We start from the raw sequence: 20,748 nt of genomic DNA on the forward strand, positions 1-20,748 counted from the left end.
AATATAAAGTGGGACCCTTCACCGTTCCCCTTGTACTCACCTCAGAACATAGGATGGCCGCAGGAGGCAAGGGTAGCCCACAGTACTGGCAAAAGAAACCGCATCTTCCTGAAAAAGACAAAGTTAGATATCTCTTTGTAATCAGCTGCATGGCATCATCTAGTATGTGTTGCAGATGAGGTCAGGCTTCTTGTGCTCTTTCCTCCATTTGAATCCCAGACTGTGGGCAAAGGGCCAGACAATTACCACTGACCACATATATTCACCTTACTTTTAATGCTTTGTGAAGTGGCTACTTCACAGAGAGAAAAACTATAAGATTAAACAACCCTGTATCAGAGCAAACTGTTATTAGCAAGTGGAATTCTCTGTTGCCAAACTTATTGGAGAAAATACTGCCTAACTAAAGCTAAAATGCATCCATAAAAGCAATATATTGTACAAATCTAATATTAAAATTAATATTAATATTAAAATTAACATCCAAGTATCCATTGGCGAGCTTATAGTATAGGGGTGGATCAACTAAAAATGACAAATTTCATCTGTACCTCACATACCTCCAGTTTCACAGACAAGGCTTAAGTCTAGTCCTGGACTAAATTGCATGTCTGGGCTATTTTAACTGAAAAAAAAAACTTGATCAGTTCCATTGTTTTGTCTCAAAATGCACATCAGTAGTGTTTTTACATTTATAAAAGCTACTTAAATGTCCTAACTGATCTATGGCCTAATCCAGTCTGTGAAACTGGGCCATAAAGATATAAAAGTGCTGCAAGAATTACATATTTTTGTAAGTCAACCAAGAAGTTAGCATCACCCCATTACCTTCAGTAAAAAGACAGTCTACCAGTCGAATAATTGGAGTTAGAATAGTTAGTCCCAAATAGCCATTGGTTAGTATCTTTTTAAAAGCACATAAAAGCTTACTAAAAATCTTACTGATTTATTTTAATTTGTAGTATAAAATATAAAATATTTTTAGTTATCCACAGACCTTATAGACCCTTTTTCTGTTAGTAAACAATGTGACGTTTTTCTGTGGGCGGGGCTTAGCTGGAGGCAGAAAGATTCCACTGACTGCTTCACTAAGGCTAGCTATGAAGTTTGTTTACCTTGTTTTTTTAACAATGGCTGGAGAAAATCCGATTTTACCTGCATATGTAAGGTCACTCACTGTGCAGGACCATTATTGTTATTTAAATAAGTTAACTTTAACGGACAAAGTCAGATTGGCCGACCCTATGCTCATGGATGGACGATCTGACAGGATTACCTCCGACTGAGTGACTCGAGTCGCATATAACGTTAGAGAAACCTAACGAGTAGTAAAGAGAAACTCACCTGTGTCTATCTAGTCATGAAGATGTACATATATTTCAACTTCAGCGGGCTATTTTTACAGCTAACGTTACGTGAGAGTGAACTGGGCCAAAATACAAAAAGTTAAACATTCAATGTGATGATATATTATTTGAAGATGTATGTATCATGGCCAAATAGTTATTTTAAAGTATATACATCCTGTAAATTATGTAAGTTAAGTTTACAATACTTTACATACAGTACATTTAAAGGAAGATGTGACATTATTTCATGGTTGTGAGATGCATAAGAAATCTTTAGACATGTAACACAAACTATAATCCATAACAACAAAAGACAATACTTTATTGAACCTTTTCTGATAAGAAGTGTGCGCTGCAAACGCGAGCATTTTTGACGATAGTTTCTGTCCAGTCCTCTCGTTTTATCTCGTTTAAACACAGCTGTCATCGTTTTTTTTGTCTGGGAGTGGCAGCAGGTATGAGTTAAAATTTCAAATTGGAGCCTGTACTACGTCGATTCTTGCATCCAACATCACAACAAGATGATATTTTAAGTTCCTTGTGTAGCCGAATCTGCGCTGGTTTGAATGAGCCGCCTCCAGTTTTCCCTTTGTTTTGCCTCCAGCTAGCGCTGTGACGTAATTGTGACGTCGGCGCAAAAAGGGACTATTTTGGGCATTTAACCAAAACCCATTCTAAAAACCTAATGACTTTTGGAGAATTCTTTATGCAAATGCAAAAATACTAACTCGTTTCTGAGTTTTAGGACTCATTCCAACAGCACTCTATTATAAAGCTTTAAAAGATTTGGAATACACTGCATGTGATGTCTGGACTACTTTTATGGTGCTTTTTATTTTTTATAGATTAAATGGAAAACAGGAGTGCAAGTTTGGAACGACACAGCAATGACTAAATGCTGACTGAATTTTCTTTTTTTTTTTGGGTGAACTATCTCTTTTTAACAAAGCAGGAAATGCTGTGTGACATCAGGAAGCACCCGTATCCTCTCTCCTCACCTTTCCTAAGCACTGGCCTTCTAGCCAGAAACAGCAAAGTGAGCGAACCACAGAATCCCAAAAGATTCTGCTGATCTCTACTGCCTTTCTGGCTTGTTTCAACAACAGGGAGACCATTAAAATGCTGGATGTACCCTCAGCAGCGAGACAGAGACCAGCGGAGGTGAGTGGGCAGCGCCGTGGGGCAGAATGCCCTCTTTCTCCCCCCTTCATCACACCGACTTCAGCTCTTCGCTTCCATGGCCCGCGGCAAGAAGGCTGGATGTAGCTAACGGACGAGCGAGCATGCTTCCAGTCAACATGTTTCAGCACTTCTAATGTTTGCTGTTTGAAAGCACTCTGACACCTCTGGAGTATTGGGGTGAATGCAGCATTTGTAAAAGTGAAAAGTCTGGAAATGCAACTACATTGGAAGAACGTCTGCATATGGGCGATTTCTTAAAAGCCTAGAACGAATGGAGCAATAAATGATTGATTAAACAAGAAAATGCATAAGTAAAGCGGGAGGTGTTCACGATTACTGCAAAATCACATCTATATTACTCAACTGACCCAAATCAACAAACTCAAGCAAATCCTGTCCCTTTTATCCATGAACATGATGTGAATCATTAAGATAGCGATGTACAGAATAATTATTTAGTGGTTCAATTAAAAGCATTTAAAATTAAGAACCAGTAAAAACACCCCTTTCATCTCTCCTGAAACAAACCACAGATGAAGTGTGTTTGAAGAGAAACTGGCCTTACCAATGAGCTGATAGCCCTCCACGGGGCCTGGCCTACACCCAGATCATCCAATATGGAGGAGAATACAGATCTCTCTTCTGCACGATCGATCTGAAGAGGACTGGTTCCCAGAATCTTCACCCCATTCAGGTGCAGGGGCATGGCCAGGTTATTGGGGATCTGCCCACCCACAGATACTATACAGCCGGTGCAGCCCTGTGGAGGGATGGAAAGTCTCTGAAGTCTTAGTCTTGTATGAAACACTTCTGACTATCGCCATAAATCCTGATCCACACTGTAATGTATTCTGGTCAAGAACAGCCCACATAAATGGACAGAAATGTCTGACTGGAATATAAAGTGACCATAAAGTGAATAATAAAGAGGCACAAACAGGAAGGAGAAAAAAAATTAACTCAAATAAAGGTTTTTGTGAGAAACTAAACTGTGTAAAACTACATAAAATATATGTATATAAACCCTGATTAGTGAAATATGTATAGTTTTTTTTTTTTTTGAAAGATGTCAACTTGTGCACACCAAGGTTGCATTTATTTGATCACAAATGCAGTAAAAACAACAATATTTATTGCATTTTAATTTTCAACTATTATATCTATTAGACTTCTCTAAAATACACACGATAGTCTTAAAAATATTTAATACACTATATTCTTAATATTTTCATTTTTGTTTTTAAGATTGAACCTACATACCTCCATATTAATAACAGCCTGAGTAATTCATGATCCGTAAACTCTCAGGCATCAGCTATTGTGTCTATTTTGGGTATGTCCTTTATGTCCGCCTTGCCAAAATGTGGGGAGGTTTAAAGGGGGTTAAAATATTTTAAAGCTGAATTTTCGGGAGTCATTACTCCAGTCTTTGGCATCACATGACTCTTTAGAAATCAATCTAATAAACTATTTTGTTGCTTGGGAAACATTTCTAAATATTGCAACTGACAACAGTTGCAGTGCTTCATTTTTTTCCAGGATTCTTTGATAAATAGAGTTCAAATGTTCAAATGAACAGAATTTATTTGAAACAGAATTTTTATTGTAACAATGTGTCTTTACTGTCACTTTCCAGCAGTTTAATGCATCCTAGCTGAATTAAAGTATCAATTTGTTTACAAAAACCCTTACTGACCTCAAACTTTTCTTTCCACCAGTGAAATTGACTACTGTATTTATCTTACAGCTCAAATATTAAACAGTTTTTACTGCCTAATTTAACTTCAACAAAAAAAGCTTACATTTCTGTTTTAAATTTTTGCTTCCATTATATGCACTGTAAATGCACATCCTGTTCTGTTTTACAAACCGAGCGACTTAATTTAGACGGAGTCTAAATTGTCTGTAATAATCTACACCATGACAAAATTACTGTCAATAGGCATTCATGAAATATTCCTATAAAACCCAATTATTCCTTTCAGTAAACATACATCTACCAAATAACAAGTGCTTTTTATAATTACACAGTTTCAACTCTACAATTTAACATATGACTGATTGTATCGGTCCATGAAAAAAAAAAAAAAAAAACCTACAAATAGTGCTACTTATGAATTCAATAAAGCTTGCTTCATCCTCTAATACGACAGAAAATTTGTTTAACGCAAAGAAGGTTTTAATCAGAGCGCTGTTTTGACAGAAATGACTATAATCATTTCTCATTCATTGCATGAATTCACAATGATTTTCTGTTCCACTCTATATAGGCATTGCTCAAACTAGACTCTCATCCGCTGATGTTGTCTTTCTCTCTGTTTCAGGGATGAGCTGTGGTCCCAGGAGCTGACCCTGGGATATGACATGACATTATTTTATGCTCTGAGAGCTGTCATACCTTCTGATCCGATGCCAACCACATGTATGCGCACTTCACCATTCATACACACGGTTCCCTACAGGTTTATCAGAGCACACTAACGTGATGGTAATAAACCGCTACACAGCACCTGGGAATTTATTACAACCTCTGAGCATAACAACAAACACTTGATCAACCCATGCTTTAATCACCACTTTAACTAGCTTATAATGCAAAAGTCAATGGCTGTTAGAGAGGTCAGGTTTTGCATCATCAGTGAAGACTTTACTGGCTCTATCTCTATAAAGGGAATTGAAATGAGCTCACCATGCACTGCTTAGATGCTTAGAGGCATTTCCTGGTTAGTCTCTGGAGATAATGGCATCTAGGTCTGAAGCTGCATAAAAACAGCATTTATTCTCTCTACAGAGAACATTATCACAATATAAATTTAAATCTTTTCACCCAGAGGTTGTTAAGTGATGGTATATGATTCTGTAGCAGTGTGATTTCAACTTTATTTAACAATTTTTTTAATTGCCAAAATCCCGGTGAAGAACTGCTCTTCACATAATACTGAAGAATGACCAATCACAGAAATTTGTTACCATGGAAACAGAAACTGCAGCAAAATAGCTCAGCAGCGACTGCTCATTCCCAGAAAACTTTTCAAATTACATAAATACAATGCTGCTGAGCATGTATTATATATATAAAATATCGCAAATAATCGCAAATGTACAAATCACAATATGCATTTGCATAGCAAACCAGTGTGAGGAGATAAGTCATCTATGTTGTTTACTAGGGCTGCAACTAACGATTATTTTAATAATCGATTAATCTGTCGATTATTTTTTCGATTAATCGATGAATCGGATTTAAAAAAAAAAAAAAAAAAGCATTCATTTCCAACCCTTTATTCAAAAACAGAACTAAAATCTTTAGAAAGTGCACAAACATGTTGCTCCTTGAACATCCCTGAGCTGTTATAATAATAATAATAATAAAATAAAATAAAAATGGACTAACACAAAAAACATACACATGTATGCTTTACATCTGCCAAATATATAGACTTTTTTGGGGTGCAAAAATTAAATAATTTAACAACACTGCGTCGTTAGCGTTGGTATTGTATCAGACACCTGCACTTAACATTATATGAAAATCAAGCTCAAATGGAGTTAATAATGTTTTTGACCAGAGAATGACGGAGATGGAGTGTTTTGTCTGTCGTTAGAACGGCTGTTATGCAGTGCATAAGTGCATTATGCTTTCATCAACTTTTACAGGTTATATAACTTTGATTGTAGCTATATGGGCGCTTAGTTTTTTCTTGTTGTTTAATACACTTGGCCAAAATCTCAAATTAAGCGCTTATGCACATAATGCACAGGATATTTAAAACGTATATAGACAGCAAATAACTAATTCTTCTCCACTCTTCAAACACACAAAAACATTATCCTTTACTGACATAGTGTTTGAGTAAAGAAAACGCTGTACTATTCAAACACCAATTATTTATTCACCCTTGCATTGCGAAAAAGCAGAGATCTCATCTTCTCCAGGCTGTGCGCGGCGCGTCAATCTGAACGGAGGCGGGGTGAAGTTACGAGGTCTCGCTGAGAGCTCGATGATCCAATGGCGTTACGAAGTTTTACTGACAAGTTATTTTAATGCTTATCATTGGTTTACTATTTTTAAAACTCTCTGATTTAAAATAATAAAAACGAATTATAAGCGACTCAAGTTTGGATAATTTTTCACAGCACCTGACTGGGCTAGGGTATGGCAACTGCCATACTCTGCCATACGCAAACGCCGCCCCTGCTCCCACACCTTGGATGACTTGGGTCGCACGGATTTCTCTGCCTCCGCCATGTATCTTTCCTCTACCTCCGCTCGTTTTTTTTTTGTTTTTTTTTTTATTTATGAGGCGCCAAACTCTGCTAGCATCCGTGCGCGAGAGAGACCGAGTGTGTTCACTCCGCTCCGCGCTCAACTAAAGTTTTTTTTTTTTTTTAATAATCAAACGTCTCCGCGTCGCGCGACACAACGAATCGATTATGAAATTCGTTGCCAACGCTTTTAGTAATCGATTTTATCGATTTAATCGATTCGTTGTTGCAGCCCTATTGTTTACATCACTTTTTAAATATAATTTTAATGTATTTTACACACCTACAGCATTGTATTGCATTTCATATTATTTAACAATCACATATCACATTTTTCTTCATTATCATGCAGCCCTAAAAATGGTTACAGTGTTAATAACTTAAAACCATTTACAGTATACTGTACTATGTATCGTATTGTATTTTTTAATCTGTATGCTGTAACATACCAGCAAACATACCTATTTATGGCAGGAATAATACAGAATAGTAGTACGCTGTTCTGAACATAGCATATCTATTTTTCTGGTTTTCAAAAACATTTAATACTTAGAATCAAATGCTGTAATGTTGTGATTCCTTTTGAAATGCCTATGGAGAAAAAGAATGGGAAAACTGTTTCAAGAAGCAATGCAGCTGAAAACGTGTGCCATCACTGTTGAGCTTGAATATCACTTTTTCAAAATGTGTCCAGGCATTAAAGAATTCATATGCAGTGGAAACACATGATGTTGTTTGTATAGCACTGGCTGCATAAACAGTCTAACGCTGGTGGCAGCAGCAGTGGAGTTAGTCCTGCTGTGATATTCATATTAAGACCAGTCGGCTCTTGTCTACAGTCACACATTGCTGAACATCAAAGAAGAAAATGAGGAATTGCTCGCATTCTACAGACTGTCTGCTGCCGGTTTTATAAAGGACATTGCTATTTCACTTTCAACAGTGAAAAAAAAGAGCATATTAACTCTTATATACTTTCAGACACAAGATAACAGGGGAGATTGGAACATTGTATTAAGCAGGTTATTTCTTATGAGGCAGGGAACAAAATGAGAGAAAATCTATTTCCACAGCTCAAAAATGGTAACAGGCAGCCTGATAATATCAGGAAAAAATTTTTGGGACGCAAGTGTGATGAACAAAAACAGGTTTAGTATAACATCAGTGCATACGTTTCGTATTAGGCATTACAATGCCTGGACTACTATTGGAAAATACTGTTTTCCCTACAATAATGTCAAAATATTTAACTACATAAATAATTGTCCACCAAACCAGTGTTACTGTTAACTATTAAAAAAAATATAACATAATAGTTATAAAATATAAATATTAAAAAACTACTACTAAAAATGATAAAAAGCACAAATTACTATGAAAACTACAATTACAATGAAAACTGAAAATATAAAAATAAAAAATAAAATAATTTTTATAAATACTTTAATAGCAAATAATAGTAACAGTGTAACACTACCCTAGTAAAAAAGTAATATATATATATATATATATAAATAAAATGTATTTAAAATAAATTTACTTTGTGCTGAGTATACTACAAATACATTTACATATTTATGTGCCAGTATAAAAAAACTGGTATACTTAGGGTCTGTTAAATTGGAACAACTAATTTTGTGCTTAATGCACATTAATTGTGCAAAAGTAGTGCTGAGGTCCAACTAAAGATATACTGAAGTATATTTGATTGTGTAAATTCCTTTATGAAAAATAGATTTTTAAACAACATAATGGTGACACAAACCGGGCTTTGTCAAGCTGTGTCAAGAACAAATATCTTGACAAAGTTTACTTTTTCAAGATTTTTTTAAATGCCAGCAAGAGACGCATTTCAAATAATTACATGTACTGGTAATAATAAATCACAATATACTAACTTAGCCTTGCTCAACCAATCAGATTTTAGATCAAGAACTCTCCACTTTATAATACAATTTTCAGAAATGGGACCATATCATAATGTCCTTGTCAAATATGAAAGTGAATAATACCTTTCAGTTACTTAAAGGCACCAGGTGCACAGGCTGAACTTTGACCTCTCACCTCCTGCTGTGTGATGTCCAGGATGCGCTCCAGGGTTAACTCCTCAAAGTACAGACGGTCACACTCATCAAAGTCCGTACTGACCGTCTCTGGGTTATGGTTCACCACCACTGTACGCTTGCCCATCTGTCTAAGGGCACGAATGCTTGACACCGCACACCAGTCAAACTCCACACTGCTGCCTGTGGGGGAGTAGAGCGAAACTCTGCCCTGACGCACTCTTGCACTAATTGCTCATTAAAACTAATGAATATAATACATGAACGGCTTGGTAAAATGAAAATCAGAGGATGATTAGGTAAAAAAGATTTGAACTCACCAATGTGATACGGACCACAACCCACAATCATGATACCATGATCCTTAAAATCCAAGTCATGCTCCTGTTTAGAAGGACAAACCAAAATTGGGTTCATCCTCACACATATACCACAAGCTCCAATCTTCATAATGAATTGTAAAATTGTATTTCATTTTATGTCACGTCACGAGTGCCAACTTCCACAATGAATTTCAAAATTGTTTTTATTTATACCACAAGTTCCAATTATCTCAATAAATTTTATTTTATCCTGTTTCCTTTATTTTTTCCTTTCCTTTTAAGAAGATAGGATTAAATTATTATTTTTTTAAATCTTATTTTTCCCTTTTCAACTTACATATTTATTTATTAAGTCCACCATTATTTATTTTCTGTATTGTGCATTTAGGTACTCTAATGGTTTAGCAATACTGTAAATGTTAACAATCATGCTAATAAAGCTTTACCTCAGTTTCTCTTGTGTACTAAAATTGTCTAGAAAAATACTGTGGAAAAGTCTAGACAGGGAACTAGACAAAATGCCCGATGCTTCAACCATCAAAGACCCTACATAAAGGTTGGACAGAGTGGTTTACCTGACCATGGTAAGTACAATACAAATAATTGGTGGCTGCAGGGTATTCAGCAGCAAGTGTATCAATCTGAAAGTAAGCACAAGAAACTTTTATCATGAAGCAAAGGTCATTATAATCATAAACAGATATTTCTGGCAATGGGTTCAAACCTGTTTGACCCAAGGTCTGATGTTCTGGTTAAGCCTGAGCATCCGAGCTTCTCCCTCTGAGATATCCAGAGCCTGGCCAACCTGTCGGTCTGAGAAACCATCCATCTTTGCCTTCATAAGTAGATCTCTCGGCACTGTGGCGCTGAGGGCGGAAAATGGATTAAAAACTCATCAAGACATACAGTATGTGCTGACCCTAGAAATGAGCAGAATATTAACTATTTATTTCTCTGTACTGCTTGGTTACATAGCATTTTCTGAGCTGGTTTTTATTTTTATTAATTTAATTTTTTGGTAAATACATGCAAAATCATTAGAGGAAAAATGTTTTTAAGATAAATAGCAAACTGTGGACCTTTGATCTTCAGAGAGTTCATGCTTCAGTGTACATGGAAGGAAAGAAAATCTCAAAAAAAGAAAAATCCTGGCTAAAGATGCTTAATACTTATTTTTAAATCAATACAACATTTGAACAAAGATCAAAGAGAACTGGAATAAAACTTGTGGATTTTTCTTCCTTAACATTCATGTTTTATAAGCTCTGTATGGACATAAAACAATTCAGGTGATTAAAACTCTTTGATCTATTCTCATGTAAAAAAAAATACCTCTAAAAACTCTTTAATGAATTTTCAAAAAAATTATACAGCAAGACCTCAGTATATGTACTGGTCCGGGTTTAAATCTGACCATTGTTTATTAACAAAGTAAAGAGCATTAAAACCAGCAGGAGTGTGAGACAGTAGAGTGTCAGTCGCAATGGACAGAGACAACCAGTCCTCACTATCCCACGCACCAAATGTGAGACTTCACTCCATACTGTGCTTAAAGAGGTCAGCGCTCACCTGAAAGTAGTCCATTGGTTAAATATCAGAGTTGTAACTGAAAACCTGAAGGTTCAATCTTAAATGAGTCCTAAACTACAGAACAAGCTCGAGCTCAGGTTGTGCTCTAGACCAGGGGCACAAAAAAAGTAAAAATCTGGAAAAAAAATTGGATTGAAGGTTTGTTTTGCTATATTGATGAAAAAAAAAAAAAAAATGCATTCATACTCAAACAGTGTTATGAACAAACTCAAAATGCTAAAACTCAAAAAAATCTTGAGCAAATATAGTTCACAAATTTCTTTAGAAAGAAGTATTATTTTTCATATTTAAGCCCAAAAAAGGGCAGAGTGCACATGTAATCCGTTTCATTCATACTGTCGCGTGGAAACTCCACATATGCATCACAGAAGTGAAAGAACTGATGGGGCTCCAGGAAATCCCTAATATGGGCAAAGGTATACAGCTACCACTGAGACTAAATAAAAAGAAAAGCGCTTAAACTGATGAAGACAGAAAATACACGACGCAACAATATGTGACCCTGTACCACAAAACCAGTCATAAGGGTCAATTTTGGGAAATTGACATTTATACATCATCTGAAAGCTGAAAAAGTAAGCTTTCCATTGGTGTATGGTTTGTTAGGATAGGACAATATTTAAATTTCTGGAATCTGAGAGTGCAAAAAAAAATCTAAATATTAAGAAAATCGCCTTTAAGTTTTCCAAACGAAGCTCTTAGCAATGCAAATTACTGTTCTTATATATTTACTGTAGGAAATTAATAAAATATCTTCATGGAACATGATCTTTACTTAATATCCTAAAGTTGTTTGGCATAAAAGAAAAATTGATAATTTTGACCCATACAATGTATCGTTGGCTATTGCTACAAATATACCCCAGCGACTTAAGACTGATTTTGTGGTCCAGGGTCACGTATACGGTTTATCTGTGTTCTTTAAGCCATCTCTGTTTTTTTCATAATAATAAAGTAAATTTATAATCCAATGCTAATCGACATGGCCTTCATTACAGTATTGAATATTTTCTGCCTCGATCTGTGACAAAAAGCACATATCAAGTTATTTCAAACACTCGACTGATGTTGTGGAGTAAAATCATATTATTAAATGTCCTCTTTTGTTGGACAACACTTCTCTTTAAGTTGTTTGGGGCGTGTTGCTTTTAAATGCACATTAGCGACTCAAACCCAGCGGTTGCAGAGATCAAGCATTACTGCGAATGTATACATTTAATTAAAAAAACAATCAAACTGCCTAATATTTCCAGCGCAAATTGTAATAAAAATAAATTAATCTTCAGCATGACACAGGCCACGAAATTAATGCAGACTGGCCACCTGCTGAGTACCCCGGCTCCAGACGGTGGCTATGTTTTTACAACTGCTGTGAGCATGTAAGAAATACTGCTGCTGCAAATATACATGAAATAACCCCCTATAGCATACATGAATCACCTCGTTGCAGATCTATACAGGTGCAGCTGGTGAAGGTGGAGGGTTTCTGAAGCACGCTGCAAAATTGCTACAACAAGCACTAGTCATATATTTGAATGTTGAGCAGAGAGCTCATTGGCTACCGATACAGGAGAGAACCAATCAGCTGTGCCATGTGATAATGATGTCATTAGGTCAGATTGAGTTAGACCTATCGGAATGCGCCATCTAGAGTTTCATGCCAGAGCTCTGTATTTATAGAACCATTATGATATCTTGCATTGCAGCATTATTTTTATTACCTAAACCTATTTTTTATCCCAAATTCTCAATTATAATGCATCCAGACTTTAATTTTTTTGTAATACATTGATTTTTAATGTTTTTCAAGGAATACAAATGAATACTTATCACATAAGTAATTTAATAATTAATTTGTTTCACAGTAATCTAATAAATCTAAACATTATACTAATCCAATGAATGACTTCAGAATTACAGTAATGAAATATGTTAGTTATTTTATCTATTATATAATTGCTTTAATGCAATGCAATGAAATAAAAATCTAATTCCATCGTCAAGTTTGCAGACGACACTACGGTGATTGGCCTCATCAGCAACAACGATGAGACTGCCTATAGGGAGGAGATCCAGCACCTGGCCACATGGTGCACTGAAAATAACCTGCTCCTCAACACCACCAAAACGAAGGAGCTCATCGTGGACTTCAGGAAGGAGTCAAGAGGCACACACGACACCATCCACATCAATGGAATGGCTGTTGAGCGTGTCTCCAGTTTCAAGTTCCTGGGGATCCACATCTCGGCGGACATGTTGTGGAAAACCAACACCTCCAGCCTGGTCAAGAAGGCTCACCAGCGCCTCTTCTTTCTGAGGACACTGAGGAAGAATCAGCTCTCCTCTGCTATCCTGGTGAACTTCTATCGCTGCGCAATAGAAAGCATCCTGACCAACTGTGTCACAGTATGGTATGGGAGCTGCTCTGTTGCGGAGCGCAAGGCACTGCAACGGGTGGTGAAAACTGCCCAGCGCATCACAGGGACTCCACTACCTGCCATCGAACACATCCAGAGGAAACGCTGTCTGCATCGAGCTCGCAGCATCCTTAAGGACTCCTCTCACCCAGCCCACAGACTGTTTTCTCTCCTGCCCTCCGGCAGGCGTTTCAGGTGCCTCCGGACCAGGACCAGCAGATTAAAGAACAGTTTCTTCCCCAGAGCTGTCTCTTTACTGAACTCTAACCCCCGTTGATCCACTTCCTCATATATTGTTAACTCTTCTCTCCTACCTCACATCGGCCTTATTTGCACTACTGAATGTAAATTTTTATTACAGTAACAACTGTTTACTTTTGTATCTTGCACTACCATACCTAAATTGGATTATGCTCATTTGCACTGCCGACTGTTGTTTACATTATCAATGTTTACATTAGCATTTTGCACCGTACGTCTAATTGTAATATGCAATCACTTCCACTGCACTTTTACACCTTGTTTATAGTAATAGCCATCTGTATATATATTATATTGATAGTACATATCACCTGTAAATTCTGTTTATAGTAATAGCCATCTGTATATTTATTCACTATACATATTCACCTGTAAATTCTGTTTATAGTAATAACCATCTTTCTATATATATTTATACATATATTCAGTACATATCCTTGTCCTGCACTTATTCAACCATTGTATATCCTGCACTTGCTGCTATTGCACTTCTGGTTAGACCTAAACTGCATTTCGTTGCCCTGTACCTGTACTTGTGTAATGACAATAAAGTTGAATTTAATCTAATCTAATCTAAAAAGAAAAAACAAGCTTAATTTTCAACAGGCAAAATATTCATTATTCATTTCCACTGATTTTGACAATGATCGGGATATGATCTTGACAAGTAATATGATATTCACCCTCTTGTACTTTAATACATACAAGTTCACTCTGACTATCACCAATAATAATGTTTTCAGAAAAGAATACAGAAAAAAAGTGGTGATTAACTTTATCTGCCGTGTACTTAGTTTATCAAAGTTTGATGGTCAAGTGGTGTGCAGTTCTGTCTATTAATATCAGTTATGAGTGTCTGAATGCAATAGTTACTCTCTCACCTGTTATACTGACCCAGGAGCTGCTCCATCGCAGTAATGTGCTTCAGTTTGTGCAGGAACCACTTGTCTATGGCAGTTAGGTCATGGATCTGATCAATGGTCACACCACTGTGAAGGGCCTTGAGAAACAAAATAAAACAAATCAACATAATGTCTCAAATCAGCATATGATACTATAAATAGCATAAATAACATAAACAGGCTTTTCTAATAAATGATTGTGATCTACAAGAAATTGTTGGGTCACTGTTAAATGAGAAATAATGGCTCTTGATTGTTGGCTGTTAGCCTGTGGTGTCCCTTGAATACAGAGCAGAGCCCAATGAGCTGTAACTGGCTGTTGCCGTAGCGCTGTGGGGGGGATGGTGTTCCTGGCCAATCAGGACACAGCACTTAATAGCCTGTCTGCTTAACAGGAGGCATAACCTGCTCTGAATGAAATGATGTGCCTGGAGACTAACATCAAACTCCAGTACTACGAGCGAGACCAACCTTGAGAGTTATTGATGTCTCATGTCTTGATAGGATTTGCCCTATTATTCCTTAATAAATCTGCCAACATCAACGTGTTCATTTGACACTCACATGAGACTTTTTTTTTTTTTGACGAAAATAGGCTGTTTTCTCTTTAGGCAGACAGGTCATTTTAATTTTTAATGAATGCACAGGAGATACAGAGTGGTCTTGTGACAACCTGAAGGGGTTTATTTTCCTATAATGGCCAACTGCCTGTACACTAGTAAGTAAATAAACGAACACAAAACATTGATTTAAATGTAAACAGAAAAATGAGAGAGGAAACAGTTCAATCAGAAACAGGACAATTCTACACTTAAGTGGTCTTAAAAAACAAAAATATTTTATCACAAAATTCTGTGACTGACCAATCGGAATCAAGGATTTCATAAAATAATTCTTTAAAATTAAGGTTTACATGACCTTATACCCCCAAAGGATACTTACCCTACCTTTTGCACCGAATTACTATGTCCTAAAGTAGTACTATCTCCTTTCTTTATCTCGGAAATCAACTTATTCAGTTTATATATATATATATATATATATATATATATATATATATATATATATATATATATATATATATATAGCAATATATCATAGTTAACTGCATTACATTTTTCAATTTAGCAAATATTTATAGAACTATAAAATTGTATCTAGATCATTTTAGCTAAAACAGGACACAGGATTGTATTACAAAATTAATAAATTATATAAACTACCTTTCAAAAGTGTACCTTCAGTAAGGTTTATTTTTTAATGTTTCTGAGTATTTTTAATGTCTCTTAAGCCGGGCTCACACTATAGGAGTTTTAAAATCCTAACAGATTCTGAAATCTGGTTGCAGCACACACATAAGGAGAATCTTAGCAGATTATCTTCCCTCAAATCTTAAACATGCACACACTACAAGATTTGAAAATGATGGTGCATCACACACTACTAGATATTAATAAGATTATCATGTCAGAGGGAGCGCCTCACGTGATCTCACGCAGCAGATCGTCATTGATATTTCAGTAATGTTTACATATAGCGTGCTAACAGCTTTCTGGACACACCCACTACATTCAAAACTGAGGTGATTTCACCCCAGTGCTTCTCTCTCTCCTTATGGTTGTGATAAGTTTTTGACACATTATACAGACAGTCGTGTCACTACAAAACGTCAAGAAGCAGTTTCCTCCATCTTTTTTACAGTAATTTTGATCAGTTTAAAGTGCCCCTATTATGCCTTTTCGAATATTTCCTTTCATGCAGTGTGTCATGTAGCAGAAGTTGTGAAGCCGACAGTACACGATGAATAAGGTTATTGTCTATCAAAAAAAAAGAGTCAGCTCGCAATCGCTTAAACGAATCTTATTCTGTTACGGCTGTACATTTGCATTATGTCCGCCCATGGGCTGTCATTCGCGCTGTACGCGGTAGACCAATCACAAAGGACAGCGCCATCGGACCAATCACAGCAGTGAGGGCTCACGGAAAAGGAGGGGTTTAGAGAGACTGAATCTTCTAACTGCTTCGCACGAGTCGTTTACAAATCATTTAGAAATTAGGTAAAATTAAATCTATTTTTTGACAAAACTAAAGTGTTTTTTGACCTTGCATGCATGTAAACCTGTTTTAAGGAGACTCATAAGAGAATAATAGCAACCTTAAAAATGGCATAATAGGGGCACTTTAATGCATCCTTGTTGCATAAAAGATAAAACGTATTAATTTCTTTAAAAATAAATAAATAAAACATACTGACCCCAAACTTCTATATGGTAGAGAATATACACTACCTAACCTGGACAGAAAGGGTTAGGACAGATATAAAAACTGCTGTCTCATTGATTCATAAATCATGAGCCTGAATTAAACGTGGCTGTTTGATTCGAACACAATCAGAATCTATCATCTAGACTCTAATGCACTTCTCTTAATGCTCTGGGTCACACACCTGGGCGAGGGAGAAGATACGAGTACTTGAAGGCAGGGAGAGCTCTCGCTGAAGGTCTCGCTGTTCTGCCCAAGCTCTTTTCAGTGGCAGACGCGGTACAAAGCCGTCCACTGAGGGGTGGCACATCCGCAAAGCCTTCTGGATGCTCTCCTCAAAGGTTCGGCCAACTGCCATGACCTGTGAGGGGAGGAAAATTAGTGGATGGAGACAGAAGTCTTTCTATTTCTGTAAATCAACAGCACTGAATTAACTGTGATACAGACTTAAATAAAATTGGCAACGAAGAATCAAAATCATAATTTGGTCTTGGATTAGTTTTAATCTGTGTTAGAAAGCGGCAGTGTTCGGTCGCCATGACAACTCGCACCTCTCCAACACTCTTCATGGCACTGCCGATCTCCCGAGACATCCCGTGGAAGCGGTCCAAATCCCAGCGAGGTATTTTGGTGACAATATAATCCAAACTGGGCTCAAAACAGGCTGTGGTCTGCTCCGACACTGCGTTCTTTATGTCCGGCAGTGGGATGCCCAGTGCTAGTTTAGCAGCTACAAATGCTAATGGATACCTAGTGAGAAAGAGTCAGAGTAGAGTAACGTTTTCTTCAATAATAAAACAATAGTAACTGCATCCTATATTCATTAAAAATTAAAAATCTTTTAAATATCTCAACTGTTTCTCCTAGACAGCAATGACATTTCATGGAGAGCAAACTGTGACTTTTGTGATTTCATTTCACTTGTGTCTCCTCTTGAGTTTCAGAAAGATTTCAACAAGTGTCTTAAACTTTGTTCCAGTTTGTCAAGATACCAAAAATGCTATACATTTCCAAGACCAAACTATCTAAGCTATGACATTTATTTATAACCTCTATTCTCTTAATGTATATCAACCATTATCTCATTTGTGACTACTTGCATTTCTAATAAAGAATTAACAGCTGTTAAAAAAGAAATTTAAAAATTAAATTAAGTACCTAAATTAATAATCTTAATTAAAATTACTTACATTTTCCTCTTGAGATTTAGTAAAGATTAATAAACCTGCCCTCAGTACAGTTTAAAGAACAATGCTTTCCAAAAAACCCTCCATAATGATTTTTAGGGGGGGGGAAATAATAATTGTTCCACAAGGTATTAAAACTATTTTTGCCTCTTCACACTGATCTTTTTATAAGACATCAAAATCTGTTCTGTTTATTCCACACAATTTGTTTGTCTTCTTACAGTGCGTGTGGCATCAATGCTTTCAAAGGATATGGATTCATTTCACACTGAACAGACAGAGTGGTGGGTGGGTGTTTTTTAGAGTCTGGCTCTCAACATACACAGAACTTTGGCTGCAGTCAGTTCTCAATATTTTTGTGACGAAAAACACAAAACCAGCGACAGTGTGAAACTGACACCTTTAGCCGATCACAGAGAAACGTCTGTTTTGCAGGTAAAGCTCTAACCAAGCCAAAGAATTTGCTCTTAAATTTGTACCATACAGCGTTAATGAACTCAAATACAATGCAGTGAGGTCCCTAAAGACATAACTTAGCACCCATAATGCTTGCACGCATGCCTATATACTTAAAGGTGCCATACAAGGAATTGATACAGTATTTTAAATTGTTCTCTGATATCATAGAAGGTATGTGGCTTAGGTAAGGGCAAAAAAATCTCCAGAAACGATTTTAGATGTCCATTTACAACCCTAGGATTTCTCCCTAGAATGAAACGGTCTGTTATTGGCTTATTTGGCAGGGTCATGAATAATAATGAGCTCTGCTCTGATTGGCTGTTTCACAGTGTGGCTTATTTCAATAACTCACAGCAAGAAGGAAACACAGGGAGGAAAATATACAGGTGCATCTCAATAAATTAGAATGTCATGGAAAAGTTCATTTATTTCAGTAATTCAACTCAAATTGTGAAACTCGTGTTTTAAATAAATTTATACTATGGGGCCGTTGAATGCTTGAATCTGATTGGCTGCCGAACGTTCTAAGGTGTGCAATTATTTTCAGGGAAACGCACGGCGAACGTAGTTCCAGGCAGCTCTTGACCCCATTACATGTCCATATCACTTCGCCAAATGATTTCTGTTATTTCAAAGGTCTTACAACAAAATAACCAACACCCACAACAACACTGGCCAAACAAATCAATATAGTAAACAATATGATAAAAACGACAGATCATGTCCATGTTTTTGCCACAAGATTACGCTTTATTATGTACGGAAAGCACATACTCTATCTCTCCCTCACAGACCGCACACACATAACAGTTACAGTTTGACACACACTAGCATACATCGCGCTAATGTTGTTGGCGCTACTCTGACGATTTTATCAGTAAACAACTTAAAAACTACATGACTTCTCACAAGCGAGGTAACAACAACGGCACTGTTCGGGAACAAAAGGAACTAAGTTTCACTATAACTAGAGACACTGCTGCCGAACACTATTGAGAGACGCACAGAGGTAATTCTCTCTCTCTCTCTCTCTCTCATAACTTAGTTATTAACTGTATTAACTGCATTAATTTGTTATTAACAGCTCAAGCCTCCGTTACTAGGTTTAAAATGACGTTTAGGAATTAGCAACTGAGGCCTTGGATGAAATGCGGAAGAAATAATCCTACTCACAATAGCGATTTAAGTAGAAATACCAGACGAATGCCTTGAAATATATCATCTGATCAATGTCTTGAGGTGTGGCAACCGTAGTATAAGCGGAATAATTGACTTCGGTCCGTTGAATTATTAGAAAAATAATGCACAACCGAGGTGGTGATGCGGTCACGACGCGAAGCGGAGTGGCCGTTACACCTCGGGTGTGCATTATTTTTCTAATAATCCAACGGCCCGTCGTCAATTATTCCTTACTCAATGCACACAGACTGAAGTAGTTTAAGTCTTTGATTCTTTTAATTGTGATGATTTTGGCTCACATTTAACAAAAACCCACCAATTCACTATCTCAACAAATTAGAATATGGTGACATGCCAATCAGCTAATCAACTCAAAACACCTGCAAAGGTTTCCTGAGCCTTCAAAATGGTCTCTCAGTTTGGTTCACTAGGCTACACAGTCATGGGGAAGACTGCTGATCTGACAGCTGTCCAGAAGACAATCAGTCAGTACGTTTACATGGACATCAATACTCAGATTTTAATACGATTAAGACAATACTCTGTGATGATTTGGGGTGCAATGTCATCTGCTGGTGTTGGTCCATTGTGTTTTTTGAAAACCAAAGTCACTGCACCCGTTTACCAAGAAATTTTGGAGCACTTCATGCTTCCTTCTGCTGACCAGCTTTTTAAAGATGCTGATTTCATTTTCCAGCAGGATTTGGCACCTGCCCACACTGCCAAAAGCTGGTTAAATGACCATGGTGTTGGTGTGCTTGACTGGCCAGCAAACTCACCAGACCTGAAACCCATAGAGAATCTATGGGGTATTGTTAAGAGGAAAATGAGAAACAAGAGACCAAAAAATGCAGATGAGCTGAAGGCCACTGTCAAAGAAACCTGGGCTTCCATTCCACCTCAGCAGTGCCACAAACTGATCACCTCCATGCCACGCCGAATTGAGGCAGTAATTAAAGCAAAAGGGGCCCCTACCAAGTATTGAGTACATATACAGTAAATGAACATACTTTCCAGAAGTCCAACAATTCACTAAAAATGTTTTTTTTTATTGGTCTTATGAAGTATTCTAATTTGTTGAGATAGTGAATTGGTGGGTTTTTGTTAAATGTGAGCCAAAATCATCACAATTAATAGAACCAAAGACTTAAACTACTTCAGTCTGTGTGCATTGAATTTATTTAATACACGAGTTTCACAATTTGAGTTGAATTACTTTACTATACTTTTCCACGACATTCTAATTTATTGAGATGCACCTGTATATTTAAATACTTTCTCTCGCAGTATTATCGTTGGGTAATTATA

The 20,748-nt window shown here is 36.7% G+C and overlaps 1 protein-coding gene across 2 annotated transcripts in view; it reads right to left on the reverse strand.

Moving 5' to 3' along the window:
• The window catches only part of cps1 (carbamoyl-phosphate synthase 1, mitochondrial), a 59,387-nt gene that overhangs the window by 30,126 nt on the left and 8,513 nt on the right, over positions 1-20,748 (reverse strand). For both annotated transcript variants that reach the window (XM_058787595.1, XM_058787596.1), the window contains 9 exons: positions 17,167-17,365; positions 16,800-16,976; positions 14,333-14,451; positions 9,908-10,049; positions 9,759-9,824; positions 9,181-9,244; positions 8,862-9,043; positions 3,097-3,291; positions 41-108 (listed from right to left, as the gene is read on the reverse strand). In XM_058787595.1, the coding sequence (XP_058643578.1) occupies positions 41-108; positions 3,097-3,291; positions 8,862-9,043; positions 9,181-9,244; positions 9,759-9,824; positions 9,908-10,049; positions 14,333-14,451; positions 16,800-16,976; positions 17,167-17,365 (1,212 nt within the window). The remainder of the gene's footprint in view (positions 1-40; positions 109-3,096; positions 3,292-8,861; positions 9,044-9,180; positions 9,245-9,758; positions 9,825-9,907; positions 10,050-14,332; positions 14,452-16,799; positions 16,977-17,166; positions 17,366-20,748) is intronic.

Source organism: Onychostoma macrolepis, chromosome 09, assembly GCF_012432095.1.
Source record: "Onychostoma macrolepis isolate SWU-2019 chromosome 09, ASM1243209v1, whole genome shotgun sequence".
NCBI lineage: Eukaryota > Metazoa > Chordata > Actinopteri > Cypriniformes > Cyprinidae > Onychostoma > Onychostoma macrolepis.